Source organism: Oncorhynchus gorbuscha, linkage group LG08 (genome assembly GCF_021184085.1).
Source record: "Oncorhynchus gorbuscha isolate QuinsamMale2020 ecotype Even-year linkage group LG08, OgorEven_v1.0, whole genome shotgun sequence".
NCBI lineage: Eukaryota > Metazoa > Chordata > Actinopteri > Salmoniformes > Salmonidae > Oncorhynchus > Oncorhynchus gorbuscha.
In genome coordinates this window covers 29,221,025-29,239,675 of record NC_060180.1, presented here as the reverse complement: position 1 = coordinate 29,239,675, position 18,651 = coordinate 29,221,025, and the positions used below count along the sequence as shown (strand labels likewise).

The 18,651-nt window shown below is 42.7% G+C and overlaps 1 protein-coding gene across 5 annotated transcripts in view; it reads right to left on the bottom strand.

Moving 5' to 3' along the window:
• Positions 1–217: 217 nt before the first annotated feature.
• LOC124041461 (tyrosine-protein phosphatase non-receptor type 20-like) overlaps positions 218–18,651 on the bottom strand; it is a 109,244-nt gene continuing 90,810 nt past the window's right edge. For 3 of the 5 annotated variants that reach the window (XM_046359065.1, XM_046359066.1, XM_046359067.1), the window contains 3 exons: positions 17,685–17,807; positions 17,502–17,587; positions 8,359–8,420 (listed from right to left, as the gene is read on the bottom strand). In XM_046359065.1, coding sequence (XP_046215021.1) covers positions 17,577–17,587; positions 17,685–17,807 — 134 coding nt within the window. In that variant the 3' untranslated portion in view covers positions 8,359–8,420; positions 17,502–17,576. Of the gene's footprint in view, positions 1,957–2,550; positions 2,614–5,124; positions 5,341–5,682; positions 5,861–6,137; positions 6,295–7,636; positions 7,728–7,906; positions 8,056–8,283; positions 8,421–17,501; positions 17,588–17,684; positions 17,808–18,651 lie in introns of those variants that run through there. The other 2 variants (XM_046359068.1, XM_046359069.1) reach the window with 2 other exon arrangements.

Below are 18,651 nucleotides of genomic sequence, written 5' to 3'. Positions count from 1 at the left end.
AACATTTGAGGTAGAGAGTGAAGGAGGGAGAGGGTGAGAGAGGGAATGAGGAAGGGACTTAGTGAAGGAGTGAAGTATGGAGTCCTGACAGTGGGAGAGGGAGACATTGATGCAGGGCTTTCCCCAGTCTCAGGTTTTAAGAAGTGTGTGTGTGTATGGAAACAACATTGATTCAACTAGTGTGTACCCAGTGGGTTTTCCATGCAGTCACAAAAGCCCGTGTGAGACACATTTATTTATCATGTAGTAAACCCGGAGAGAGAATTTACTCTGTGCAAGAGAAGGGCTCCATGTAGTCACAGTTAAGCTTCTCTCTCGTTCTTTCTTTTCCATGTTCTGTCAGTTCTGTCAGAGTCAGTGTGGCTCTGTAGCTCAGTTGGTAGAGCATGGCGCTTGTAACGCCAGGGTAGTGGGTTCGAACCCCGGGACCACCCATACGTAGAATGTATGCACACATGACTGTAAGTCGCTTTGGATAAAAGCGTCTGCTAAATGGCATATATATATTATTATTAGTTAGCCCTGTTGGTAGATCTCTCTCCTTTCTCTAGTCCTTGTCATATACAATACCTATGACAATACCTATGACCTATCAAATGAAGAAAATCTGTTTCTAATCCTGATCCTGTCTCTTACCACGATGTGAAACAAATATGTATTTGAGAACAGCTTTATATGACAGTCAGAGGTAATACATAGTGACCAGACCAAGGTTACACTGTACTGGTAGTGTATGTTACAGTGAGGTATACTATCATGCTACTGAAACTGCAGCTACAATAGTGATGTTACTGTACAATGATGAGAAATGCTTTCAGAAATCCAATACGTTTTTGTGCATTTGACTGCCCATTACATTTCAAAACGCCGAAGCACTTGTTCAGTGGTTGTAGACAGACTGCAAAATGAAGATAGTTTCACCACTAATTCACATACAGTGAATCCGAGCTGTGGGACAACACAATATGAACCAAAAACGGTGAAAGTTTCGGACAGAGATTCCTTACAGAATCACACAGAGCACGTGTTCTCAGGGTCCTGTTCAATCAAACCTTTCAGGTTTCCGAAGGTGAAACAAAGTCTTTCCAAGGCACTTGATTCTATTCACTTCTGGTTTCAGTCATTGACAAAACTCATACAAGATTTACATGCACTTACTTCACAAATTTAAACACAATATTTCATTAACTCTATATATTAGCTACATATTTAAAGATATTCTAATATACATTTTGGTATAATATACACCTCACCCTGTGCATTGCAATGAGCAGTGACATCGTTGATTAGTGATGTGCTGTGGTGCAATTAAATGTATTTAGGTTATAACATGCAAAATATACACATTAACTTCAAAATAAAATGTGGAATGATTAAATAGAACAATTTAAATAGTAACACCCTTTAAAAGTCACATGACCAAAACACTCTTAACTTTTAACACAGAAGACAAAGTCACTAAACCCTTAAAGGCTGTCAAATAATTGATCTAACTCAAACCAATACTGCAATCACAGTAGCTCCCATTTCAATTAAGTGTTTAATCAATCAGTCACTGCCATCTCGAAAACCCCCACACAAAAGAACCAACAGTTAAAATGTCTACCTCCATCAATAATTTCAGAACCCAAATATCAAAAACATGCAGAAACATACTGTAGCCTGGTCGTCCTATCTGTCATGTTTTGGCATGACATAAAATGAACAGAGGAATTGGCTAAAACACATACATATACAGTGTTCATAACAAAATCAGCTAACGGGTGGGGGGGAAAAGAAAACTGGTCAAACAAATTGATTATCTTCATGGGGGCTCTCAGGTTGCCATCGGTTACTGTGTGTGCGAGGGCTCGTGTTAAGTTTGCGGGGGCTCTCTGGTTGCCAATGCTGACCATGCAGCTGCAGGATGCGATGTAGAACCTCCAACCATACCTTGTAGCAGAACAGGTACTGTTCCTATAACCAGAGACAAGACGGAGATGTTGCTACGCACACAACCAAATGCTCATGCACTGTCGCACGCGCGCGCACACACACACACACACACACACACACACACACACACACACACACACACACACACACACACACACACACACACACACACACACACACACACACACACACACACACAATGCAGTAAAGAGCTCTAACTCTCTGGGTGGCAGCGAACATACTTTCTTTCGATCATCCAGACTCGTGCCACTCGAACCGCAAAGTGCTTTTACTTTACAAATAATATATGATTCATGCATAGATGATTGACTGTCAAACATAGATTTTTATAATTGTTACTCTTTCAGGGCTCGGTGTCTGAGTGACAAGACTTTAGCTATGAAGGCTTTGGGAAACCCACCACAGGTTGGTAGAACCAAAGAACCACCACTCAAACTGGGTTTGTGGAATATTTCATTTTTGATTATGTAGTAAACAAATAGTGGATAGTATTATGGAAGCCAGAGACAAACAATCAATGGTAGCCTGTTCAATCAAAAGTTTTACCTGTGACACCTGACACTAACCTCATACGGGTAGGCCTACTGTACTGACCTTAGTCTGAATCATGCCATATCGCTGCAGTCTCATCTCCCTCACAATGTTACTAACGTTGATCTGTGGAAAGAGAATAACAAGGAGTTAGGTTCTGATATATACAGTGGGGCAATAAGTAAGCAGCTTGGTTTGAAGAAATCAACTGTGGGAGCAATTATTAGGAAATGGAAGACATACAAGTCCACTGATAATCTCCCTCGATCTGGAGCTTCACGCAACGGTGAGCAAAAATCCCAGAACCACACAGGGGGATCTAGTGAATGACCTGCAGAGAGCTGGGACCAAAGTAACAAAGCCTACCATCAGTAACACACTACGCCACCAGGGACTCAAATTCTGCAGTGCCAGACGTGTCCCCTTGCTTAAGCCAGTACATGTCCAGGCCTGTCTGAAGTTTGCTAGAGAGCATTTGGATGATCCAGAAGAAGATTGGGAGAATGTCATATGGTCAGATGAAACCAAAATATAACTTTTTGGTAAAAACTCAACTCGTCGTGTTTGGAGGACAAAGAATGCTGAGGTGCATCCAAAGAACTCCATACCTACTGTGAAGCATGGGGGTGGAAACATCATGCTTTGGGGCTGTTTTTCTGCAAAAGGACCAGGACGACTGATCCATGTAAAGGAAAGAATGAATGGGGCCATGTATCATGAGATTTTGAGTGAAAACCTCCTTCCATCAGCAAGGGCATTGAAGATGAAACGTGGCTGGGTCTTTCAGCATGACAATGATCCCAAACACACCGCCCGGGCAACGAAGGAGTGGCTTCGTAAGCAGCATTTCAAGGTCCTGGAGTGGCCTAGCCAGTCTCCAGATCTCAACCCCATAGAAAATCTTTGGAGGGAGTTGAAAGTCCGTGTTGCCCAGCAACAGCTCTAAAATATCACTGCTCTAGAGGAGATCTGCATGGAGTAATGGGCCAAAATACCAGCAACAGTATGTGAAAACCTTGTGAAGACTTACAGAAAACCTTTGACCTCTGTCATTGCCAACAAAGGGTATATAACAAAGTATTGAGAAACTTTTGTTATACTTATACTTATTTTCTACCATAATTTGCAAATCAATTCATTAAAATTCCTACAATGTGATTTTCTGGATTTTTTCCCCCCCATTTTGTCTGTCATAGTTGAAGTGTACCTATGATGATGAGGCCTCTCTCATCTTTAAGTGGGAGAACTTGCACAATTGGCGGCTGACTAAAATAGGACTTTTAAGAACACCAAGTGAAGCATAGTTTGTATCCTTATTTGAGTTAAGGAGTGTGTGTAAGCATGTGCATGCATGTGTTTGTGTCTGGGTGTGCACCAATTATGTATATAAACACTAGACAACTGACCAGAGGCACTGTTTCGAAAGCCATTGTAAAAAAAGTTTAATAACCTCTGCGGGATCGTTGTTCCCCCGGCAGGACTGTTGGGCTAACGTGCGCTAATGTGATTAGCATGACATTGCAAGTAACAAGAACATTTCCTAGGACATAGAAACGTCTTATATGGGCAGAAAGCTTAAATTCTTGTTTATCTAACTGCACTGTCCAATTTACAGTAGCTATTATAGTGGAAAAATACCATGTTTTTGTCTGAGGAGAGTGAACAACAACAAAAAACGTTTACCACGGCAACTGATTTGATCCAGTCACCTCTGAAGGTAAATATTATTCTTACATTCAGTAGTCTTGCTCTGATGTGTTATCTTGAGGATCCCAGACATAAAACATAGAATAGTTTTGTTTGATAAAATCCGTTTTGATATTAAAATGTAGGAACTGGGTTCTACATTTAGAACCCCTGCTGTGCCTCCCCCCATCTAGATGCGTGAAGGTTAGTGTCTTTTCTGCAAGTGAAGCCAATTATCCATAATTTATATCATTCCTGGAAGTGTGTAAACTTACAAAAATGATATGGTAATAAAAAAACGTATGTTCTCCATAGTTAGGCACATTTGGGCCGACGTGATACAACATTTGAACAGTAATGCAATGGTTCATTGGATCAGTGTAAAACTGTGCAGATACACTGCTGCCATCTAGTGACCAAAAGCTAAATTAAGCAATATAATGGCCTTTCTATTGCGTTTCAAAGATTTTCTTTTTTTGAAAACGCATGTTTGTTTCTTTGTATTATCTTTTACCAGATCTAATGTTTTATATTCTCCTACATTAATTTCACATTTCCACAAACTTCAAAGTGTTTCATTTCAAATGGTATCAAGAATATGCATGGCCTTGCTCCAGGTCCTGAGCTACAGGCAGTTAGATTTGGGTATGCCCTTTTAGGGAAAAACATTTTTTTTAAAGGGTCCGATCCTGTGACTACATTTATGTTTGCTAATATATTATATTACAGACATCTTAATGCATACTTTTAACGTCTCCACTACAACAAAGAAATACATTATATTAAAACATTAAATTGAATTACTGCAGAATTCTATTAATTATTATGGAGAACTGGCTCCTTCTGAGGAGTACCAACATGGTGGCTTCAAAGCCTCTCATTGGCCAATACATAGTATCAGCAATCTAGTGTTTATACATCATTGGTGTGCACCTGTGTGTTTGAACTCACCGGGAGATCGTTCTCTATGAGACTCAGGATGACGTCAGTGCAGATCAGTACTCCTGTTCGTCCTATCCCAGCACTACAGTGTACAGTGACAGGTCCTTTATGGTGGACTGCTCGGAGGTAGCGAATAAATCTGACCAGCTGCTCTGAACTCCGCGGCACACCATGGTCAGGCCAACGGATAAACTTCAGGTGACGGACAAAGTGGGTCTCACCAGACTGGAACAGGAGGAGGGAGCAGATGTCAATCAACTGATCAACCAATCAAATTGCAAATTGTAACATTTTACAAATGTGTTTTTGTCATGGAGACCAGTGCCTAAACCCTCTAAGAGACAGCAGAGATGACAGTGGCTGATGAAAAGTGTAATTGATATGAGAGAGAGTGTATCCTTAAAAATGACTTTCGCTGGATTTAGTAGACACCAATTAGACACATTGTACTCATGCTAATTCATGCTTTACATTTCCCCCCCTTCTTTTTAGTATACACTCCGTCACATTGTGAGTGGATTGTATTTGAGCTGTCCCCTCCTCCTATCGTCCCTCCTTCCCCCTAACCTCTTTCTCCACCATGCGGATGATCTTGATGTGGAAGTATTCCTTGATCTGCTGGTTCTCCAGGCTGAGCTGGAAGCGCCCTGTGTCTAGGGGACAGCTCACCCTCTCTGGCCAGTAGCAGTGACACTTCACCCTGCCTCTCTCCACCTCCTGGGTCATCATGGCTATCACATCAGACCTGGGGAGTGGGGAAGGAGGGTTGTTAACAATGTTGTACTATTCATGCCATAGGACTTTAGTTACAGGTCAGCACTGACACACCAGGGTTGTGTTCATTAGGCACCAAACAGAAGAAAACGGACTGAAACAGGGAGGGACTACATGGGACAATAAGAACTTCTAATTTCCCCCTGCAAAACGTCTTCTGTCGAAACGATGCCCGGCGAAAAAAGACTAGTGTATACACAATGTCATGCACTGTATGTGAACTTCACAACACAGTAATCAGCACAGACCTGTTCTCCCAGACCATCTGCCAGAAGTCGGGCACGGTGGAGGGCAGAGGACCCTGGCAGGAGATATAGATGAACTCCTCATTGCCAACCTCCATACGGATATAACTGGCATTAATATAGTCCTGGTTATCACCCACTGGAACACGCGTCTTATCGTCTAGAGAGCAGGAGTAGAGAGAATCAAATCCAATCTTATTGGTCACATACACATGGTTAGCAGATGCTACTGCGAGTGTAGTGAAATGCTTGTGCTTCTGCTTCCCGACAGTGCAGCAATATCTAACATGTAATCTAACAATTCCACACCAACTACCCAATACATGACAAATCTAAGAATTGGAATGAGAATATGTACATGTAAATATATGGATGAGCAATGACAGAGAAGGCATAAGCAAGATGCAATAGATGGTTTAAAATACAGTATATACATGTGAGATGAGCAATGTAAACATTATTAAAGTGGCATTATTAAAGTGATTGGTGATTACTTTAATAATGACAGAGAGGGTGTGAGGACAGAAGCTGGAAAACGAGAAGCAAGTGAGGTGCCTCCTGAGTGTTCGACCACGGGGCAGGGGTTTCCAGTAACTGATTGACATATGGGTTACGCCCCGGACAATAGGTGCTGGGTCCCCGCTAAAGACATCCTAGACATCGCCGACTTTCCCTGCCGACACCCCTATCTGCACTCACCTGCGCTGTCTAGACTGCCAAATGAATTACTGTTGTTGAATTATGCAAGAGAACGTGACAACAACCATGTCGAGAGAAGGATGCCCACAGATTTAAAATCTAAACACTTGACTGTAGATTACACTTATCTGTAAATACTTGACATTGTTTGTGAGAGCAGACATTATATCACTATAACCCGAGTGTGGATGGTTTCCTTTCAGCACTTCTAATATGTAAACATTTCAACTGTATTAAATATATATATTTTTTTCTTTCAATTGCACAAAAAAAATCCACACCCACTAAAATGAAAGTTAACTTTCCTCTCTTTCTTGTGATGTAAGTGTCGAGACACTGAGTTAAATCCACAACGGAGTGTTGTTCAGAGGTCATTACGAACGTTTCCACGGTCGTTACGTTAACAAGAAAGCAATTGGCACAAGCTAGAATGGGTAAGAGTCACCAGAGTAAAATTACCACGGAAATTGGACTGTGTGAGAGTGTGAGAGGAAAGAAATATACTAAATATGGGAACTCATAAAATAAGGGATAAGACTATAGAGCGACCACTGCCCAGCTAGCAATACTGGTTGAAATGACGTTATTATATCGTTATTATATCGCCATGAAAAAGCCGTCATTATCTGGTTGCAACAGGGACCGTTAGGTTGCAATCTTACAACCGGAAAATTACATAATTAAAACGTCTTGTGTCAATTTTTCCCGCAGCTGTCCTCTCCAGCCCAGATTAGATGCTTCTAGTGCAGACTACACAGAGGCATGAAAGGGACTGTAGTTCAACCGGTTTAACAGGGACTTACAGGGCAGGATGTCACGATAGCGGTTCTTCTCCCGGTTCTCCGGAGCTTTCCCCACTAGACAGTTATCAGACGGCTTTAGATGCTCCAAGGCCTGAAACAAACAACACCAACTGAAAATGTTTCCTGCTGCTATTGAAAAGGCAGACCAAGTTACAGGACATGATTAACATACTTCAAAAGTGTGTGTGTGTTTGCATGCATGCATGTGCGTGCGTGGTGCGTGTGTGTGCGCGCATGTGTATGAATGAGGAACACACAGTGTATACCCACCATGAACTCTCGGACCAGTTCTTGCTGGTCTAGTTGATGTTGTAGAATCTGTATGAGGGCTTTCACTCTGGACCCAGCGTATTGACTGGTCCTAGCTGGACTGATCATGGCTAGTCTGGCCAACTCTTCTTCTGATACTATAGGTGGACCTGGAAAGAGGAGGGGGAATAAGTTCTTCATGATTATAAATATGGGACCTTTGCACTGTAGTTAGGTTTTCAAAAACCAACAATTTAACAGTGTTAAATAATAATAATAGCCCATGGTGCAGAGCTCTGGAGCAGTTTAGGGGTAAGTGCCTTGCTCAAAGGCACAACGGAAACACATTTTCCTGTCAGAGTAGGATTTGAGCCGGCCACCCTCCCCTGACCCTGTACCTGGGAAGGGTGACATGGTCTCCTGACCTTTAGCTTCAAATGTCTCATCATCCTCATCCTCGCTGCTCCAGCCATCTGATTGGCTGTTCTTGCTGCCCATCATGGTTTCGTCCAATGGCATCACAGGGATTTGGTTCCTGGGGGGGGGGGGGGGGGGGGGGGGTAGGGATGAGACCATTTCTACTCTTCTGTAGGGAGGCAGACCAGACCATTTATAGTGTTTCGTAGGGGTTTGAAATCATGCTGAGGCTATTTTCCGTGCACCTTTTGCACCTAAGATACAATAGCAGCTTTTCTATACTGTATCTGATATCAAATTATTTATCAATAATTATATTATGATATATCATTACTGATATACTAACTATCAAGTCAATCTTTATTCAACCAGGAGATCCCATTGTGATATGGTTATACAGTATCATCATAGGCAGCACAAGTTTGTGTTTCATCCGTGACTCTTTGCTCCCTCCTTGTGGTCAAAGTTAGTCTACACTCCAGAAACGTTGAGTAAGAGTGTACACAGTGTACTCCGAGGACAACTGAGACACAACTTCAATATGAACACAGAGTGCTTACAGTGCAGTTAACGTATCATGGAAACATATATTTTGAGTCTATGGATGTACTGCTCATTCTGGACCAGGCCCTAATGGGGTTTGAAAGCGACGGTACAAGAGAGGCAGACGAGAGGGTTCCCTGACGAGTCTACGTCAGCGAGTAAATAAAATTGCCTCTATCCTCCGTTCTAATGATGAATGTACACTAAACTTGACGAGCTTCAATCGAAGACTATCCAATCAATGGCGCCTGAAGAACTGCAATATCCTATATTTTTATACAGCAGAAAAGGAAATAATTAAAAACAGTATGGGGATGAGGTAGGTAAATTGGGTGGGCTATTTACCGATGGACTATGAACAGCTGCAGCGATCGGTTAGCTGCTCAGATAGCAGATGTTTAAAGTTGGTGAGGGAGATAAGGCTCCAACTTCAGCGATTTTTGCAATTCGTTCCAGTCACAGGCAGCAGAGAACTGGAAGGAAAGGCGGCCAAATGAGGTGTTGGCTTCAGGGATGATCAGTGAGATACACCTGCTGGAGCGTGTGCTACGGGTGGGTGTTGCCATCGTGACCAGTGAGCTGAGATAAGGCGGAGCTTTGCCTAGCATGGCCTTGTAGATGACCTGAAGCCAGTGGGTCTGGCGACGAATATGTAGCGAGGGCCAGCCGACTAGAGCATACAGGTCGCAGTGGTGGGTGGTATAAGGTGCTTTAGTAACAAAATGGATGGCACTGTGATAAACTGCATCCAGTTTGCTGAGTAGAGTATTGGAAGCTATTTTGTAGATGACATCGCCGATGTCGAGGATCGGTAGGATAGTCAGTTTTACTAGGGTAAGTTTGGCGCCGTGAGTGAAGGAGGCTTTGTTGCGGAATAGAAAGCCGACACTAGATTAGATTTTAGATTGGAGATGTTTGATATGAGTCTGGAAGGAGAGTTTACAGTCTAGCCAGACACCTAGGTACTTATAGATGTCCACATATTCTAGGTCGGAACCATCCAGGGTGGTGATGCTAGTCGGGCATGCGGGTGCAGACAGTGAACGGTTGAAAAGCATGCATTTGGTTTTACTAGCGTTTAAGAGCAGTTGGAGGCGACGGAAGGAGTGTTGTATGGCATTGAAGCTCATTTGGAGTGTCCAAGGAAGGGCCAGAAGTATACAGAATGGTGTTGTCTGTGTAGAGGTGGATCAGGGAATCGCCCGCAGCAAGAGCAACATCATTGATATATACAGAGAAAAGAGTCGTCCAGAGAATTGAACCCTGTGGCACCCCCATAGAGACTGCCAGAGGACCCGACAACATGCCCTCCGATTTTACACACTGAACCGGTCTGCAAAGTAGTTGGTGAACCAGGCAAGGCAGTCATTAAACAAACTAACAAGAAAATGCACATCCAGAAGTGGCGCTTCTAGTGGCCGATGGTTTTAATGCAGGGAAACTGAAATCCGTTTTCTAATTTTTACCAGCATTTCACTTGTGCAACTAAAGGCAAAAAAACTCTAGATCACCTTTACTCCACACATAGAAATGCATACAAAGCTCTCCCTCGCCTTCCATTTGGCAAATCTGACTAACTCTATCCACCGGATTCCTGCTTACAAGCTGTCGATGGGGCAGCATTGTTTTTAGCTGTCCCATAATGTATACTTTTGGTGGCAGTACTGTTTTCCTCCGGAATCACAGAAGTACTTTTACGGCTCCATCGTTTTATTTGATAGAGGTAAGGTTTTTCAGTTTAGCCTTCTGGTCTACTCTACGCGACACACTCACATCTGTAGCAATGAAACACAGGCTGGTTATGGCTCACATCAACATCATCCCAGACACCCTAGACCCACTCCAATTTGCATACCACCCCAACTGATCCACAGATGACGTAATCTCTATTGCACTCCACACTGCCCTCTCCAACCTGGACCAGACGAACACCTAAATAAGAATGCTGTTCATTGACTATAACTCAGTGTTCAACACCATAGTGACCTCCAAGCTCATCACTAAACTCCCTTTGCAACTGGATCCTGGACTTCCTGACAGGCCGCCCCCAGGGGGTGTGGGTAGGCAACAACACATCCGCCACACTGATCATCAACACGGGGGCCCCTCAGGGGTGCGTGTTAGGCCCTTTCTGTACTCTATTGTTCACCCACGACTGACACCATCATTAAGTTTGCTGACGACACCGGTGGTTGGCCTGACCACCGACGACTTTGAGACAGTCTAAAGAGAGGACCTGGCAGTGTGGTGCCACGACAACAACCTCTCAATCAACGTCAGCAAGACAAAGTTGCTGATTGTGGAGTGCAGCAAACGAAGGGATGAGCATGTCCCCATCCACATTGACGGCACCATAGTGGAACAGGTTGAGAGCTTCAAATTCCTCAGTGTCCACATAACTAAGAAATGATCATGGCCCACACACACTAACACGGCCGTGAAGAAGGCACAACAATACCTCTTCCCCATCAAGAGGCTGAAAAGATTTGACATGGGCCCCAAGATGCTCAAAACGTTTTACAGCTGCGACATTGAGAGAATCTTGACTGGCTGATTCACCGTTTGGTATGGCAACTGCTTGGCATCCGATCGCAAAGCGATACAGAGGGTAGTATGCATGGCCCAGTACATCCCTGGGTCTGAGCTCCCTGACATCCAGGACCTCTATACCAGGAGGTGTCAGAAGAATGCCCTAAAAATTGTCAAAGCCACCCATGTCATGGATTATTCTCAGCATCTCTCTGATGCTGCCACCCCCATGCTTCACAGTTGGGATGGTGTTCTTCGGCTTGCAAGACTCCCCTTTTTCCTCCAAACATAACAAGGGTCATTATGGCCAAACAGTTACATTTCTGTTCATCAGACCAGAGGACATTTCTCCAAAAAGTACGATCTTTGTCCCCATGTGCAGTTGCAAACCGTAGCCTGTTTTTTTTAATGGCGGTTATGGAGCAGTGGCTTCTTCCTTGCTGAGCTGCCTTTCAGGTTATGTTGATATATGACTCGTTTTACTGTGGATATAGATACTTTTGTACCTATTTCCTCCAGCATCTTGCTGTTGTTCTGGGATTGATTTGCACTTTTCGCACCAAAGTACGTTCATCTCAAGTAGACAGAACTCGTCTCCTTCCTGAGCGGTATAACGGCTGCATGGTCCCATGGTGTTTATACTTGCGTACTGTTTGTACAGATGAACGTGGTACATTCAGGCGTTTGGAAATTGCTCCCAAGGATGAACCAGACTTGTGGAGGTCTACAATTTTTTTTCTGAGGTCTTTGATGATTTCTTTTGATTTTCCCATGATGTCAAGCAAAGAGGCACTGAGTTTGAAGGTAGGCCTTGAAATACATCCACAGGTACACTTCCAATTCACTCAAATGATATCAATTAGCCTATCAGAAGCTTCTAAAGCCATTACGGAATTTTCTGGAATTTCCAAGCTGTTTAAAGGCACAGTCTACTTCGTGAATGTAAACTTCTGGAATTGTGATGCAGTGAATTATAAGTGAAATAATCTGTCTAAACAATTGTTGGAAAAATTACTTGTGTCATGCACAAAGTAGATGTCCTAACCGACTTGCCAAAACTATAGTTAACAATAAATTTGTGGAGTGGTTGAAAAACAAGTTTTAATGACTCCAACCTAAGTGTATGTAAACTTCTGACTTCAACTGTACAGTGCATTCGGAAAATATTCAGACTCCTTGACTTTTTCAACATTACAGCCTTATTTTGAAATTCCTCTTGAAGCTAGGGGGCACTATTTGTATGTTTTGAAAAATAACGTTCCCAAAGTAAATGGCCTATTTCTCATGACCAGATGCTAGAATATGCATATAATTGACAGATTAGGATAGAAAACTCTAAAGTTTCCAAAACTGTAAAAATATTGTCTGTGAGTATAACAGAACTGATATTGCAGATGAAAGCCTGAGGATAATCCAATCAGGAAGTGCCTCTTATTTTGAAACCTCTGTGTTCCTATGCGTGCCTGTCCTCCATTTAAAGGGATGTCAACCAGATTCCTTTTTCTGTGGCTTCCCTAAGGTGTCAAGTCTTTAGACATAGTTTCAGGCTTTTATTTTGAAAAATGAGCATGAAGGATCACATTGCGTAAGTGGAGGGGGGGGGGGGCTCTCAGAGTGATATGGTGCGCAATTGAGTGAAGCAGCCATTGTTTCTCCCGCTGTTATGGAAAAAGCTACACACTCGGTTGATGTATTATCGAATATATATTTTAAAACCTAACTGAGGAATGATTATAAAAAACATTTGACATGTTTCTGTGGACATTATGAAGACTATTTGGAATTTCCGTCTGCGTTGTCGTGACTGCTCTTTCCTGTGGATTTCTGAACATAACGCGACAAACAAACGTCGATATTTTGGGTATAAAAATAATCTCTATGGAACAAAAGGAACATTTGCTGTGTAACTGGGAGTCTCGTGAGTGAAAACATCCGAAGATCAAAGGTAAATGGTTAATTTGATTGTTTTCCTGATTTTCGTGACCAAACTTCCTGATGCTAAGTGTACATAATGCTATGCTAGGCTATCGATAAACTTACAAACGCTTGGATTGCTTTCGTTGTAAAACATAATTTCAAAATCTGAGACGACAGGGTGATTAACAAAAGGCTAAGCTGTGTTTCAAAATATTGCACTTGTGATTTCATGAATATTAATATTTTGTAGTAATATTATTTGACTGTTGCGGTTGCGGTTGCGGTTGCAGACAAAAATTATCCCGCTACAGGGATTGGTAGCATCAAGAAGTTAAATGAAAATTGATCCTCAATCTACACAATACCACATAATGACAAAGTGAAAACAGTTTTTATTTTTATTTTTCGCAAATGTATTTCAGAAAAACCAACTGAAATTCCATTTGCTATGAGAATCCTTGACATGTTTCTACAACTTGATTGCATTCCACCTGTGGTAAATTAAATTTATTGTACATGATTTGGAAAGGCACACACCTGTCTGTATAAGGTCCCACAGTTGACTCTGCATGTCAAGAGAAAAAACCAAGCCACGAGGTCGAAGGAATTGTCCGTAGAGTTCAGAAACAAGATGGTGATGAGGCATAGATCTGTGGAAGGGACTAAAACATGTATGCAGCATTGAAGGTCCTCAAGAACACAGTGGCCTCCATCGAACCCTTTTTTTCAATTTATGTCGCCTGAAATGACAAATCTAACTGCCTGTAGCTCAGGACTTGAAGCAAGGACATGCATATTCTTGATACTATCTGAAAGGAAACACTTTGCAGTTTGTGGAAATGTGAAATTAATGTAGGATAATATAACACATTAGATCTGGTAAAAGACAATAAAGAAAAAAAAACATGCACAGATCCGTAGAGGTTAAATGGAAGAAGTTTGGAACCACCAAGACTCTTCTCAGAGCTGACTGCCCAGCCAAACTGAGCATTCGGTTCAGAAGAGCCTTGGTCAGGGAGGTGACCAAGAACCCAATAGTCACTGACAGAGCTCCAGAAATCCCCTGTGGAGAAGGTAGAAGATTCCAGAAGAACAACCATCTCTGCAGCACTCCACCAATCAGACCATTATGGTAGAGTGGCCAGACAGAATCAACTCCACAGTAAAAGGCACATACCAGTCCACTTTGAGTTTGCCAAAAGGCACTTAAAAGACGCTCAGGCCACAAGTAACAAGATTCTCTGGTCTGATGAAACTAAGATTGAACTCTTTGGCCTGAATGCCAAAGTCTGGAGAAAACCTGGCACCATCCCTATGGTGAAGCATGGTCGTAGGGGTATGGGGTAAGTTGAACATAGGGACAGGGTAAGTTGAGTTTCCTTGGGGTAGGTGGGCGATGTTGTCCAGTGACAGTTTGTGAAGGTGCAATGAAATGGGGGTGTGGTATATGGACACCTGCTCGCCGAACATCTCCTTCCAAAATCATTGGCATTAATATGGAGTTGGTCCCCTCTTTGCTACTACAACAGCCTCCACTCCTCAGCAAAAAAAAATCCACTCAATGTAGAAACATTGCTTCAGGGACTTGCTTCCATTCAGCCACAAGAGCATTAGTTAAGTCGGGCACTGATATTGGGCGATTAGGCCTGGCTCGCAGTCGGCGTTCCAAGTCATCGCAAAGGTGTTCGATAGGTTTGAGGTCAGGGCTCTGTGCAGGCCAGTCAAGTTCTTAAACACCAATCTCAACAAACCATTTCTGTATGGACCTCGCTTTGCGGAGCGGGGCATTGTCATGCTGAAACAGGAAAGGACCTTCCCCAAAAATGTTGCCACAAAGTTGGAAGCACAAAATTGTCTAGAATTTCATTGTATGCTGTAGTGTTAAGATTTCCCTTCACTAGGCGGCCTAGCCTAAACCATGAAAAACAGCCCCAGACAATTATTCCTCCTCCACCTAACTTTACAATTGTCACTATGCATTTGGGAAGGTAGCCTTCTCCTGGCATCTGCCAAACCCAGATTCGTTCGTCGGACTGCAAGATGGTAAAGTGTGATTCATCACTCCAGAGGACTTGTTTCCACTGCTCCAGAGTCCAAAGGCGGTGAGCTTAACACCACTCTAGCTGACGCATGGCATTGCGCTTGGTGATCTTAGGCTTGTGTGCGGCTGCGTGGCCATGGAAACCCATTTCATGAACCTCCAGACGAACAGTTTTTATGCTGACGTTGCTTCCAGAGGCAGTTTGGAAATCGATAGGGAGTGTTGCAACCGAGAAGAGACAATTTATAAGCGCTATGTGCTTCAGCAGTTAGTGGTCCCATTCTGGGAACTTGTGTGGCCTACCTCTTCGCGGCTGACCTGTCATTTCCACTTCACCATAACAACACTTACAGATGACCGGAGCAGATATTGCAGGACAAAACTTTGATGAACAGACTATTTAGATAGGATGACACCTATGAGAGTGCACTCGATTTTATACACCTGTCAGCAATGTGTGTGGCTGAAACCTTTTGAGGATGCCAAATTTTTTCAGTCTCCTGAGGGGGAATAGGCTTTGGTGTGCCCTCTTCATGACTGTCTTAAGAGTGTTTGGACCGTGTTAGTTTGTTGGTGATGTAGACGCCAATGAATTTGAAGCTCTAAATTGTTCCACTGTAGCCCCGTCGATGAGAATGGGGGTGTGCTCGGTCCTCCTTTTCCTGTAGTCCATATCATCTACTTTGTCTTGATCACGTTGAGGGAGAGGTTGTTGTCCTGGTACCACACGACCAGGTGTCTGAACTCCTCCCTATAGGTTGTCTCATCATTGTTGGTGATCAGGCCTACCACTGTTGTGTCATCGCAAACTTGATGATGGTGTTGGAGTCATGCAGTCATGAGTGAACAGGGAGTACCGTACCGGGACTGAGCACGCATGCGAAGGGACCCTGTTTTGGGGATCAGCGTGACGGATGTGTTGTTACCTACTCTTACCACCTGGGAGCGGCCCATCAGGAAGTCCAGGATCCAGATGGAGATGTTTAGTCCCAGGGTCCTTAGCTTAGTGATGAGCTTAGAGGGCACTATGGTGTTAAACACTGAGCTGTAGTCAATAAATAGCATTCTCACATAGGTGTTCCTTTTGTCCAAGTGAGAAAGGGCAGTATGGAGTGCAATAGAGATTACATCATCTGTGGAACTGTTGGGGCAGTATGTGAATTGAAGTGGGTCTAGAGTTTCTGGGATAATTGTGTTGATGTGAGCCATGACCAGCCTTTCAAAGCACTTCATGGCTATAGATGTGAGAGGTACAGGTAGGTAGACATTTAGACAGGATACCTTAGTGTTCTTGGAGAGAGGGACTATGCTGGTCTGCTTGAAACATGTTGGTATTACAGACTCAGTCAGGGAGAGGTTGAAAATGTCAGTGAAGACACTTGCCAGTTGATCAGCGCATGCTCGGAGTACACGTCTTGGTAATCCGTCTGGCCCTTACGGCCTTGTGAATGTTGACCTGTTTAAAAGTCTTACTCACATTGGCTACGTAGAGAGTGATCACACAGTCGTCTGAAACCGCAGGGGCTCTCATGCATGTTTGTGTTATTTGCTCGAAGAAGGCATAGAAGTAATTTAGTTTGGTAGTAGCCAAGCAAACTTGCTAACTGCCTGCTACTCAGCACTCTATTGTCCTTCTAATCACTCTGACATCAATTTTATCAAACACTCAAACAGCTCATGTTGCGCAACATTTCTATAGGCTATGCAATTGTGTGAGAAAACAGAGTGATGGCCTCTAATAAAAATAGGAGAATCCCATCACCTTTCTTTAGGCTTACTATATTTATTTCTTAACTTAACTTGCCTAATATTAAGCACATTGCTTCTCTTTACAACAGGAGTATAGTCTACCTGGCTGGTATGAATACGAACCACAGGAAAAGAGTCCTCAATTCGCTAACCTGTTTTTGGTTTGTCATTATGGGGTATTGAGTGTAGATTGATGATGGGAAAAAACTATTTAATCTGGTTAAGAATAAGGCTATAACGTAAAATCTTTTTAAAAATGTGGAAAAAGTCAAGGGTTCTGAATACTTTCTGAAGACACTGTATATTTTTTTATTTTGGTTCCACTTACCCCGCTCTCCCCTACTGGCAACAATGTGTGATTGTTAATGAGAGACAATTGGAGAAGAGGAAAAGAGGAGAGGATGATAAGATCAGTCTTACCTGTCCGAGGCTTCATGGAGCAAGTTAGTCATACTCTTGCTGGACAGGCAGCAAGCTTGATGAGAGGGTTTACTGTTACAGCTCTCCTACACACACACACCAAAGAGAGAAAGATAGGTGACAGGTGAGTATGGGGGCTCCTATTTTCATGATAGACTGCAATGCTACATTGTTGTGTGTTACCTGTCCAGCCATGTCCTCTTCTGTGAGGGCCCGCAGGCGGAGTGAGGGGTGATAGGAGGCGTCGGGGGGGTGAAAGTGGGGTAATGTCCTCCTCTATATCAGGAACTGAATCTGAAGTCCCCTCTGTAATCAAATACACAGGAACAAATTATATATAGTATGACTCAATTATTTAGAAGGCCCAGTGCAGTCAAAAATGTTATTTTCCTGGGTTTTATACATATATTTCCACAGTACGAGGTTGGAATAATACTGTGAAATTGTGCCCTACTTTAAAAAATTTTTTTTACATGAAAATTATTTGTGAAGCCAGCATACAAATACATAAATAATACACTATAATACATTCAATATGGAAACACTGGAAACATAATTATTCTGTCTCTGCCCGACCATGTATTGGGCCCTACATCTGTCCTATGTTCCACTGTTCAGCAGCCTGATGGCCATCGGAATAACATTTACCCTGCTCCTATTCTTTATTTATTAAAAAAATATATTTATTAACCCACCCACCACCACCCCTCTTCAGAGGACAAATATCTGTTTAGTTTTTTTAATGCCCTTTTAGTGTAAGACCCGTTTGAAAAGGCCGCCTGAAATTTAAGCCTGTTTTGGTGGGATAGAGTTTTGGCCTGCCTGGTGAAATCACCAGACGGTAAATGTGTTAATATATTAGAGGCTACTGCCCTACATACATAGACACATAGACTTGAAATCAATGGCCACTTTAATCATTTGGAACACTAGTTACTTTAATAATGTTTACATATTTTGCACTACTCATACTGTATTCTACTGTATTTTAGTCTATGCCATTCCGACATTGCTCGACCAAATATTTATATATTCTTAATTCCATTCCTTTACTTTGTGTATTGTTGTGAAATCGTTAGATATTACTTGATAGATATTACTGCACTGTTGGAGCTAGAAACACAAGCATTTCGCTACACCTGCAATAATA